This window comes from Gallus gallus, chromosome 28, assembly GCF_016699485.2.
Source record: "Gallus gallus isolate bGalGal1 chromosome 28, bGalGal1.mat.broiler.GRCg7b, whole genome shotgun sequence".
In the NCBI taxonomy this organism is placed as follows: Eukaryota; Metazoa; Chordata; class Aves; order Galliformes; family Phasianidae; genus Gallus; species Gallus gallus.
Window position 1 is genome coordinate 3747287 of NC_052559.1, and position 11142 is coordinate 3758428.

The 11142-nt window shown below is 68.7% G+C and overlaps 2 protein-coding genes across 8 annotated transcripts; both read left to right on the top strand.

Moving 5' to 3' along the window:
- The first annotated feature begins 81 nt into the window (after positions 1–81).
- Positions 82–1862, top strand: LOC100859819 (cocaine- and amphetamine-regulated transcript protein-like). Of its 7 annotated transcripts, XM_046904681.1 has the most exons (5): positions 82–254; positions 643–661; positions 743–859; positions 1313–1498; positions 1572–1862. In XM_046904681.1, exons 3-5 carry the CDS (start codon positions 821–823, stop codon positions 1677–1679), a joined length of 333 nt encoding a protein of 110 aa, XP_046760637.1. In that variant the 5' UTR covers positions 82–254; positions 643–661; positions 743–820; the 3' UTR covers positions 1680–1862. The 7 variants fall into 7 exon arrangements, with proteins under 7 accessions (XP_046760637.1, XP_046760638.1, XP_015155440.4 ...); XM_046904682.1 differs by lacking the exon at positions 743–859; XM_015299954.4 differs by lacking the exons at positions 643–661; positions 743–859.
- MAP1S (microtubule associated protein 1S) lies at positions 1575–10291 on the top strand. Its single transcript, XM_015299953.4, has 7 exons — positions 1575–2527; positions 3632–3733; positions 4553–4635; positions 4746–4886; positions 5207–8324; positions 8435–8652; positions 8850–10291. The coding sequence occupies exons 1-7, from the start codon at positions 2233–2235 to the stop codon at positions 9003–9005; spliced, it is 4113 nt and encodes a 1370-aa protein (XP_015155439.3). The 5' UTR covers positions 1575–2232; the 3' UTR covers positions 9006–10291.
- The last annotated feature ends 851 nt before the right edge of the window (positions 10292–11142 follow it).

The window sequence follows — 11142 nt, forward strand, 5'->3', positions numbered from 1 at the left end:
CCTGGCGGCCGGAGCTCCGCCGCGTCAGTCCTCCCGCACTGCTGGCCGGTAGGGGGCGCCAACAGCACCGCGGCGCTCTGCCCGCCGCTCGCTGCTCTCGCGATGCCCGATGGGAAATGGAGGCGCGGCGCTCCGCCCCTTCCGCTTTGTGGGCGGTGGGGACTGCGTTACCCAGAAGGCACCGCGCGGAGGGTCGGGGTCACGTGTGGAGCGGCCGGGCCGGAAGTGGGGCTGAGAGCTTCGGCTTAAGCAGCGTGGGTCCTGCGGGGGGGGGGGCGTGGGGTGGGATTCCCTCCGCTTTCTGTGCTTCAGGGCTGCGGGTAGAGGGGCCCCCGCACCCCCAGGGGGGAATGGGGGGCTTGGAGGGTTCCTTCCAGCTCACACAGCCCTGCTGAGGAGCACGCGGATGGGGGTGAGGGGCTTTGCAGCGGCGTGGGGGGGTTATGGGGGCTGCAGGACCACCGCTCACCTTCTCCTTCCTTCCGCCCGGAGCCGCCGGTCGGAGGGTCCTGGAGCTGCGGGCCGTGGTGGTGAGGAGGAGGAGGAGAAGGGGGAGGAGGAGGGGAGCGGCCTTCCTCCCTCGTGGTTCTGTATCAGAGCCCTCCTGGGGCTGTCCGTCCATCTGTGCGTCCAACCCTGCAGGTCCACTGGAATAAAAGCGGTTTGTGAGACAGTGGCGGTGCTGGGGGGGTCCGTCCTGCCTCCCCCTGCAGCCCCTCCCCAACCCTCACCCCCCCGGCAGCTGTGTTTGCTCAGAGAATTGGCCCCGGGCTGCACACGGTGCTGACGTCCGTCCTATGGCTCATACACGTCCCAGGGGATGGCACTGCAGGGATGTCTCCTTTCGGTCACCATAGAGGTTGGGTTGGGGGGGAGGACACCCTATAGCCAGACTGTGGGTGGGGAGGGAGACCCCCGCAGACAGGCTGTGCCTCCCTGCCTGCGTCAGTGGGTGTTTGCCCACCACCCACGGGCTGTTGGGGGGGGGGAGATAAAGGCAGCTGAGCCCCGCAGCGGAGGGGATGGACGCTGCAGTGGGAAGATGGGCACTGCGTGGCTCTGCTTGCTCTGCGCAGCCAGCGCCGGCCTCGTCCCGCTGGGCAGTGGGGGGGAACAACGGCTGTGGGCAGCCCCACGTCGTGAGGAGCCGGAGCTGGTAGGGGGCTGAGGGCTGGGGGGGGTCCCTGCTGCGTGCACCCCTCGTTGAGGGGGGCTGGGAATGTTCCCAGGGCTTTAGGGAGGGGGGTCCCTGGTTGCTTTTATGCGTTGGAGTCTGGGCGCTTTCTGGGGCTTAACTCAGCTCTTGGCTTAGAAAAGGGATCCCCAGCGGGACGGGATGGGCAGCATTCACCTGCTTGTTCTCTCTCTGCTCACGGAGCTCCTGCCCCGCGGCGCCGACGCCAGAGGTGCCGGTGTTGAGGCTCTGCAGGAGGTGCTGGAGAAGCTGCGGAGCCGGGAGCTGCCGCCGACAGCCAAGAAGCCGGGCAGGGTACCCTCGGTAGGGCCGGGGGGCAGCGGGCGCCGGGGGAGGGGGGCAGCCGGGCCCCGTGGTGACGGCTCCTGTCTCACAGTGCCACCTCGGGGAGCCCTGCGCCGTGCGGGTGGGGGCTCGCTATGGGAAGCGCTGCAGCTGCCCCCCCGGCACCGCCTGCAACCTCTACGTCCTGCGGTGCTCCTGAGGGCTGGGGGCACCACGGCTGCTGCCGTCTGCCGGGATGCCGCTGTTTCAGGCTGTGCCACGTGCTGTGGAAGGGGGGGGCCGCGGGTCCCGGCCCACTCCCCGCACGGAGATGCGCTCCTCTGCCCTGATCTGAGTGCCTTCACACCCCCCTGGGGGCCGCATTAAACCTCTTGGACCCGTGGCTGCCGCCTGCTTTGCTTTTTGGGGCTTTCCGTGCTGCCACCCCGGCTGTGGGGTGGAAGCGGTGGGGATGTGATGGGGCCGCGCTCCATCCTGCAACGGACTGTACTGCTCACACCGCCGCCGCACGGCTCGGACTGCCCCGGGGCTGCGGCGCATCACACGGCCCCGCTCGGCGCAGCGATGTACAGCGCATCCCTGCACAGCGCTGCACTCAGTAGCCGTACCCGGCGCTGCGGCACACTGCGTTGCGCTCCCCGGCCGTACCCCACGCTGCACCCCGCGCTGCATTGCATCCACGCCGCCCTGCGCCGCAGGGTACGTACCACGGCCCCCGAGCGCCGGGCCCCACCCGGCGGCCCCACCCCGCCATGGCCCCTTTAAGCCGTCCCTTCCCGCCGCGCCCCCTCCTCCCTCTCTCCCCGCGCCTCGCCCTCCCATTGGCCGCCGGTGACATCAGTGGGCGGGGCCCGGCGGCGCTGACGCTGAGGGGGCGTGGCCTGGGGGCGGCGCGGCTGCGGGGGGCGCCGAAGATGGCGGCGGCGGTGGCGGCGGCTCCTCCCGGTCCCGCCGCGGGGCCGCGCCGCTTCTCGCTGCTGGCGATCGTGGGCGGCGGCTGCCACCGGCCCGGGCTGCTGGCGGCCGCGCTGCAGCAGCTGGAGCGAGGTGAGCCCCGGCCTCGTGGCCTCGCGTTGCGGCCCCCCCACGGGCCCGGCCCCACCGGAGGGCCCCGCCGGATCGGCCGCGCTCCGCCCGCCCCGGGCCTGAGAGGGGGGAGGAGGGAGGGAGGAAGGGAGGGGTCCTCGGGGCGGGGTCCTCCGGGGCTGCGGTGGTCGCCGGGGATGCCGCCTCCCTTCTCTCGGCTGCTCGGGGGCGGCCGCACCCCCAGCGGCAGTTCGCGCCCCTCGCGCTGCCCGCACGGTCTGCTCCGCCATCTGTTCCGCGCCCCCGCGTTCCCCCCCCCCCCATCCCTCCTCCTGCAGGCTGTGTCTGCACCCCCCCACACCACCACCCTCGGTGGGCTCTCAGGAGCTGCCCCTGTTTTTGTCCCTGCCGGCTGCCCCGCTCCGCCCCCCCCTCTGTCCCTGGGGACCGCTTTGTGCAGGGAGAGATGGGGGGTGGGGGGTTGGGGGGGGGGGGGTCTCAGCTCCTCCATCACCCCCAACCCGGAGCCGCGGCGCCGCTGAGGACCCCCACGTGCCACCGCGGGGGGACCGAAGCCGCAGCGATGGGGAACCACCGGAGAACGGCTCCAGCAGCCCTTTGTGCAACCCCACACCGCGGCTCCTTGCGCCATCAGCAGCCGTTAGCGGGCAGTGGTGGTGGTGGTGGTGGTGGCAGCCCCTCCCCTCCCCTCCCCCCCCTTAAGAGCCCCCTGAGAGATGGAGCCTCTCTGCAGGGCCAATGGTTGGGGCTGCACTGGGCTGGGGGCTCCCATCCCCTTCCGTGGCAGCCGGCAGCACTCAGCCCAGCACCGCTAATTCCATTAATTAGCACCGCCTTTGAGGAGGCGCTGGGAAGGCGCAGCCGTAGCCTCGGGGTTCGGGTTGGGGTTGGCAGAGGTGGTGTGGCTGTGAGTCACGGCACCGTGGCAGCACGCAGTGAGCCCGCCGGCGGTGCCACCCTCACACCGAGGTCCCCACGCTGTCCCCATCCATCCCCGCAGCGTGGGAGCTGATGGTGGGGAGTGGGAGGGGTGAGGAGTGGGGACAGCGGGGGCTCCGTCACCTGCGGTGTGCGTGGGGACAGCAGGCACTGCCCGCCCTGCAGGCATCCGCTCCTGGGACATCGACCTGACCTCCTGCAACCTGGATGAGCAGCTGAAGCTCTTCGTCTCCCGACACTCGGCCACCTTCTCCAGCATTGTCAAAGGTACTGAGGTGGCTCTCTGGGTTGGGGACGGCGCCGTGGTGGGGCTGAGTGCCGGCGCACGTCGGCACGGTCCTCACCTGACCCCATGGCTGTGATTAATTCATGCGTCTCCGGAGGGGATGGGATGGGATGGGATGGGAGGAGATGGGATGGGATGAGATGCTTTTTGCTGCGCAAACATTTCGCTGCTTCTGGAAAATAGATGTGGGGAGGAGGCGGTGACAGCCATCGCGGTCATGGGGATGGGGGCCAATGCAGGGTGGGGGGGAGCTTTCATGTTTGTACCCCCATCCCAGACACCCCTGGCTGCTGCTTGGCGCTCAGCCCCGTGATTCCCACGTGGAAAGCTGCTTCCTACACCAACAGCCACGTTCCTCCCCCCAGGGCGGATGCTGGTGGGGATGTGTGGTCACTGTGGTGCCAGCATGTCTCATCCCATGCGTGCTTGCAGCTTGCCACCCCCTGGTGGGGATGGGGTACCCCACGTCCGCTTTGTGTTTGGCTCCTGGGAGTGGTGGGTGTCTGCTTGAAGCCCGCAGCCCACGGAGAACCTCTGGGGGACAGCAGGGCAGCCCCAGCACGGCTGCTCCCTTTCCTCCCCTCCCTGCAGCAGGAAGGAGATGGGAAGTGCAGCAGATCCCCTGCTGTCCCGGCTGGCAGCTGTCCCTCTTCCGCAGGGGAAGTGGACAGGTTCTGTCCCCATCCTGGGCATGTTTATGTCACCCCCTGACCCACACAGCCTGGGGAGGGGGGGGGGGGGGGGTCCTCGGGGTCCTGCCACGTTTGGGGAAGGATGGGTGGCAGCTGTTATGCCCACAGGTCAGCGGACCCTGCATCACCGCGGTGATGTGCTGGAGACCCTGGTGCTGCTCAACCCCTCCGACAAGTCCCTGTGTGACGAGGTGAGCGGGGAGGGGGGGGGCGTGGGATGCTGACAGTATGTGAGGGGGGAGGGGGAGGGAGGGAGGGCAGCATCCTCACATGTCCTCACGCCCCCTCCCGGCCCCTGCAGCTGCGCAACCTCATCACGGATGTGTCGCAGCACAAGCTGCTGGTGTTTGCGGGGCCCTGCGTGGAGGAGACGGGCGAGCTGATGCTGCAGACTGGCTGCTTCTCGCTGAGGGACTTCATCCAGATCTTCACTGACAAGGAGGTGCGGGGCCGGGCTGTGGGGGGGCACTGTCTGCTCACGTCTGCGGCGTCTCGGCCGAGCGAGCGGAGCTGTCTGTGCCGTGGGCGCATCCCTCCCTCTGCAGCACAGGGCTGGCGGGGGGGGTGGCTGCATTCTGACCCCCCAGTAAAGGAAACTGGGGGCCACACTGAGCGCTGGGAGTGAGGCAGGGCTCTGAGAGGGCCCAGAGATTGCAGACAAGGGGTGCATGGCATGCGCCAGGGAGGGGGCTGCCCCATACAGAGGGACCCTGGGTGCCACGTGGTGTGAGCGGGGCCCTGCCTGAAGCTCTGCCCTCACAGGTCGGGGAGATCCTGAGCTCTGCGGACCCCTCAGCCAAGGCCAGGCTGACCATCAGCTGCCCCGACTTCGGGGAGTGGAAGGACTCGGGCCTGGACCATCACAACCTGCAGGACTTCATTGAGCTGCGCTACAACCCCGGCTGCATTCTGCCTGAGATGGAGGGGCTGGAGGAGTTCATGGAGTACCTCTCGGAGTCATTGGAGCCCCAGTCCCCCTTTGACCTCCTGGAGCCCCCCACCATGGTGGGTTTCCTCAAGCTCTCCAAGCCCTGCTGCTACATCTTCCCGGGTGGGAGAGGGGACTCTGCTTTCTTCGCCGTTAACGGCTTCAACGTGCTGGTGAACGGCGGCTCCAACCCCAAATCATCCTTCTGGAAGCTGGTGCGGCACCTGGACCGCATCGACTCCATCCTGGTGACGCACGCGGGCACCGACAGCCTGCCCGGCATCAACAGCCTGCTGCAGAGGAAGCTGGCTGAGCTGGAGGAGGAGCCAGCCTCGCAGGGCTCGCAGGGCAACGGCGACTGGGCCCGCAACCTCATCTCCCCAGAGCTGGGCGTCGTCTTCCTCAACGCCTCCGAGAAGCTGAAGGCCATCGAGGGCAACTCGCGGGTGCTGAAGAGCTGTGATGAGGCTGCGCTGACGCTGCACTATTTGGAGAAGTTGGGCATCCGCCCCAACCCGCTGGCACGGGATAGCAGCCCCCGCGTGGAGCCCACGGTCCTCTTCCAGAAGATGGGAGTGGGGAGGTTGGACATGTACGTGCTGAACCCGGTGCGGGGCACCAAGGAGCTGGAGTTCCTCCTGCAGCATTGGTCGGGGAATGGGTACCCCGAGGAGCAGGAGCTGCCACTGCAGTGCCTGACCTCGGTGTGCGCCCTGCTGGTCTGGCACCCCGTCAGCCCTGCCGAAAAGATCATCCGCGTCCTCTTCCCAGGCTGCACGCCCCAGGCACGCATCCTGGAGGGGCTGGAGAAGGTGAAGCACCTGGAGTTCCTCAAGCAGCCCGTGGTCACTAAGAATGACTTGAAGGGACCTCAAGCTGACAAGCAGCTGAAGCAGAGGAGGACGGAGAGCAAGGAGAGCTTGGCGTCTGCCTCCAAGCTCAGCCTGGTGGACGCTGGCGTAGCCAAGGAGAAGGCTCTGAAAACGGTGGAGAGGAAGGAGGTGAAGGTGGGGACCAAGGAGAAGCCAAAGGCACTGGGGGAGGTGGCCAGAGCGGGGTCGGAGGAGGAGAAGGCCAAACCCGCCAAGCCAGACTCCTCTGCGGAGAAGCTGAAGGCGGAGGCGAAGCCAAAGGTGAGCAAGGAGAAAGCGGTGCCCAAGAAGGAGCCTGTGCCCCGCAAGGAGGAGAAGAAACCACTGAAGAAGGAGGAGAGCACCGAAGGGAAGCTGGAACCAAAGAAGGAGGCGAAGGCTGTGAAGAAGGACGTGAAGGCAGAGACGCTGCGGAAGGACACGAAGGACAGCAAGGCTGAGCCCAAGGCTGCTGCAAAGCCCCCGGCACGGAAGACGCCGGCGCCCGATGCCCGCAAGCCGCTGGCCAAGGCTGGCAGCATCAAGAGAGCCACCCTGAAGAAGGAGCCAGAGAAACCCAAGGCCAAAGGCGGCAAGGAGCCAGGTGGCAAGAAGGAGCCGGGGCCAACGGAGGGCTCCAAGCCTTCCTCTCCCGAAGACATGGTGCTGGATGCTGAGGGGAGGAGGAGGAAGGAGGAGTCGCCGGATGAAGGCATCACCACGGCTGAGAGCGAGCTGGAGCCGTCGCCGCTGGAGAACGGAGGGGCCGGGAGGGGGTCAGAGCCGAGCTGTGTGGAGAACGGCGTGGAGGAGCCCGAGAGCCCCCAGCGCTTCCGCTACCCCGAGGGCAGCCCTTGGAGGGCCGTCGGCCCCCCGTCACCGTTGGCGAAGACCCCCAGGAGCGAGCGCAGCGTCAACTTCGACCTGACGCCCACCGGGCTGCTGCCCCCCGGCCCCGAGGGGAGCGAGGACCCCTGCGGCAGCTCCGAGGAGAAGACCCTGGAGATGATGTCCCCGGGCAGCTCTGGGCCCGCCAGCGCCGGGCACACTCCGTTCCATCAGTCGCCGGTGGAGGACGGCGGTGAGGATTCGGGTGCCAACGCGCAGCCCAACCCTTGGGCGCCTAACAGAGCCCCGCAGGACGGCAATGAGAAGCAGGCAGGCTGCCTGTCCCTCAGCCCCTTCAAGGACGACGTTCCCGACGTGTCCCCCACCGTCACCACCCCCTCCCTGCCGGCCGAGGTGGGCTCCCCTCACTCCACCGAGGTGGACGAGTCGCTGTCGGTGTCCTTTGAGCAGGTGCTGCCGCCGGTCAGCGAGTCCCCGCAGGAGGAGAGCATGCGGCCCCGCGCCACGCCGGAGCCCGACCCTGCCAAGGGGGGGGGGCTGTCGCTGCCGCTACGGCCCTGCCACCACCCGCACCCCCCCCCGGCTCCGCGCCACGGCCGCCGCTCCGATTCGCCCCACGACGTGGACCTGTGCCTCGTGTCCCCCTGTGAGTTTGAGCACCCCAAAGCCGGCCGCTCGCCCGCCGTCAGCCCCCGCGACCTGTCGGACAGCGATCCCTCCCAGGAGCTGCAGCCCCCAGCCCCGCACCGCGGCCGGGCCCCCCCGCAGCCCGTGGGCGAGACGCCCCCCACCTCGGTCAGCGAGTCGCTGCCCACCCTCTCCGACTCCGACGTGCCCCCCGCCACCGAGGACTGCCCCTCCCTGCTGGCTGATGGGCTGGAGTCAGACGAGGACTCGGAGCAGCCTCACCGTGGCCCCCCCAGGGCCCGCGACCCGCTGCCGGCCCCCATGAAGGACCCCTGCCCCCTCCCCGCCCAGCCCGGCATCTGCATGGTGGACCCCGAGGCGCTGCCCAAGAAGGAGCCCCCCCTCGGCAAGGCCAAGCGCACCCCATCCCGCGTGGGCGCAGTGCCCGCCACCCCCAAACCCGACGCCCCTAAAGCCACCAGCCTGGCCCCCAAGGGCAGGGGTCCCACTGGGGACAAGGCCCGGCTGCCCCCTGGGGACAAGAAGGGCCCCCCCGGTGGCACAGGGACCATGCGCAGCGCTGGATTCAGAGCACCGCTGGGAGCCGGACGGGCATCCCCAGCAGGTACGGGGCTGGGAGGGTGGGGAGGGGAGCACGAGGATGGGGGGGGACGTTTGGGGACGGGGAGGGGGCCGCCCCCCTCCACCCCCATCACCACCTCTCCGTCCCCGCAGGCTCACGGGCTGCAGCCCCCCAGGGCCCCCCGGTCTATGTGGACCTGGCTTACCTGCCCGGCTCGTGGAGCGCCCGCACGGTGGATGAGGAATTCTTCCGCCGCGTCCGCTCCCTCTGCTACGTGGTGAGCGGCGACGACCACCTGAAGGAGGGGGTCCTGAGGCCCATCCTGGATGCGCTGCTGGCCGGCAAGCACCAGTGGGGCACCGACACTCAGGTGAGACCCCCCCCCCATCCCCAAATAGATGGGGAACGCATGGCATGGAGCACCGCCCCCCCAGAGCCCTGAAAGAAGGGGAACGCGTGGGGTGGAGCATTGCCAGCACTCAGCAGTGGCACCCATCCCATCCCCCCCCCTTATTGTGCTGCTCTGGGGGTCGTGGTGGTGATGTGGTGCTGTTGCTGTCCCCGCAGGTGACGCTGATCCCCACCTTCGATTCGCTGGTGATGCACGAGTGGTACCAGGAGACCCACGAGAGGCAGCAGGAGTTGGGCATCACGGTGCTGGGCAGCAACAGCACGGTGGCCATGCAGGATGAGACCTTCCCCGCCTGCAAGGTGGAGTTCTGAGAAGTTGGGGGGGGGGGGGGCACGGTGGGCTTCATCCCCACCATCCTCCTCCTCCTCCTCTGCACACCCCCCTCACCCCTTCCCTCCCTGCATGGTGACCGGGGGTTGCTGTGCGTTGGAGGGAAGGGAGTGTGGGGAGCAGTGCTGGTGGGAGGGGGTCCTGCCCCCCTCCTCCATGCTGGCTGGGGGTCTGGGGGTCCCGCAGCACCCACACATGCCACACGCTGCCGCTCTGCACCCGGGGACAGGGGTCTGGGTGTGGAGCTCGAGCCACGCTCAATCAAACAGGGTAGAATGTTTTATGTCTTTTGCTGTCCCTATCTCCCCCCCCCCCCTCCACCCTCTGAGAAGCCACTACTGCCCCCCCACCCCGGGGTACCGCAGCCCCAACCCTCGGGCTGCTGAGGGAGCCGAGCCCCTTCCGGGCACCCCATAGCTGCCCCATAGCTGTGGGGCTGCGTCGGCCGCCCCTATGGCACTACAGCGCAGCTTTATCACCACCCCCTGTGCACACACTGCCACACGCTGCAGGGAGGGGTTCAGGGGGTGGAGGGGGGGGGGGGGGGGGGGGGGCAGGGGCTTGGCTGCACCGTCCTCACCCCTTCCCCCCCCCCCCCCTCCAGCTGCCCCCACCCATGGCATGAAGGATAAATCCCCCCCCCCGACCCCAAGTCTGTGTCCCCTCATTGTGTCACCTCTTATCCCTGTGCGCTGTGGGCTGAGCACTGGCAGCTCGTGGCACTGGTGGCACATCCCTGCCTGCAGCGGGGCTGGGGGGGGGGGGCAGAACCCCCCTCCCCCCCCTCCATGTCCCTGCAGCGCTGGAAGGCTTTGAAGGAACCCAACACCCACGTGTGGTTGTTAAGGGGATTTGGGGGGGGATCTTGAGCTGTGATGGGGGGGATCAGAATGTGTGCTCACCCCTCCCTCCCCCCGCCCCCCCCACACAGCCCCACACGGGGCAAACACTAACCCGGGGGGGGTGAGGGGGGGGCACTCCTCCACGGCTCTTTTTGTAATGACTTTTTAAGAAAAAATAATGGAAAGGAGAGAAAAAAAAAAAAAAAAAAAAGGAGAAAAAAAGAAGAAAAAGATGAGCAAACGCAGCGTGGTCCTGAGGGCGGTTATTTATCGGTGGGGGTCACCCTGAGGGCCCCCCCCACACCCCCACCCCCCTCCCCTTCGTGGACCCGGGGCTGTGTTGTGTGTGCGGGGGGTGAATGGTCCCCACTGCAGTGCTTTATTGGATGTATCAGAAATGAGCATTAAAGAGAGGAGAGCGCCCGGCTGCTGCGTGCCTCGTGGGGGGGGGAGGGGGGGGGGGATGGGGCTGAGGGGCGGATGGAGGTACGGGGTGGGATGGGGGCTTCGGGGGGGGCTGCAGGGTGGGGTAGGGAAGCGGGATGGGGTGGGGGACTGAGGGTGCGGGGGGAGGGGGGCTGCGTTTGGGGTGAGGGTCGTGATGGGGGCTGCGGGTGGGAGGGGCTGCGGGGGCCGCACTTGGCGCGGGGAGGGGTCGGGATGGGGGGGGGCGTACGGCTGCCGCGCGGCGCTGCGGAGTGAGGATGGATGCGGCGTTGCCATGGCAACCGCACCCAGCTCCGCCGCCCCCGGCCCGCAGGGGGGGGGGGCGACACCCCGAGCCGCCCCCGGCCCGGATCCCCCATCCCAAACCCCCCCCCCCCCCCATACCGTGCCCGGATCGCCCCATCCCCATTTCGCCATCCCCGCGTCCCCCGTCCTCGAAACGCCCCCAACCCCAAATCTCATTGTTCCCAAATCCCTCCCAGCCTCAACCCCTCCCCTCCACCACCCCCCCCACCCCGCAATCCCTCCTTCTCTGGACCCCCCCCCCCCCCCCCGCTATTCCCACTCCCGCAGATTCGGGTCCCACCCCACGGCCGCGGCTGAATCACGGTGCGGGGTGGGGGGGGCGGATGCGGGAGGACAACACCCGGGACCCTCCGGGGGGGGTCTCAGCCTCTGCATTCCCGTACCCCCCCCCTCGCCCGCAGCTGCGCGGGGCCGTGCGGTGTCAGCCGGCGCCGGGCATGAGCTCAGCGGGGCGGGCGGCACCGGGTGGCACCGGGGGGGGCACACATGGGGTGGGGGGACACACGGGGAAGGGGACGCCACC

What these genes read in the sequence shown, in the direction of transcription:
- LOC100859819 (XM_025144297.2), top strand. Translation starts at nt 821, where the DNA reads ATGGCACTGCAGGGATGTCTCCTTTCGGTCACCATAGAGGTTGGGTTG. An exon ending in GTCGTGAGGAGCCGGAGCTG is followed by an intron (nt 1,157 to 1,312) that starts GTAGGGGGCTGA and finishes CTCTTGGCTTAG; the next exon opens with AAAAGGGATCCCCAGCGGGA. An exon ending in AGCCGGGCAGGGTACCCTCG is followed by an intron (nt 1,499 to 1,571) that starts GTAGGGCCGGGG and finishes CCTGTCTCACAG; the next exon opens with TGCCACCTCGGGGAGCCCTG.
- MAP1S (XM_015299953.4), top strand. Translation starts at nt 2,233, where the DNA reads ATGGCCCCTTTAAGCCGTCCCTTCCCGCCGCGCCCCCTCCTCCCTCTC. An exon ending in CGGACGGGCATCCCCAGCAG is followed by an intron (nt 8,325 to 8,434) that starts GTACGGGGCTGG and finishes CCGTCCCCGCAG; the next exon opens with GCTCACGGGCTGCAGCCCCC. An exon ending in AGTGGGGCACCGACACTCAG is followed by an intron (nt 8,653 to 8,849) that starts GTGAGACCCCCC and finishes CTGTCCCCGCAG; the next exon opens with GTGACGCTGATCCCCACCTT.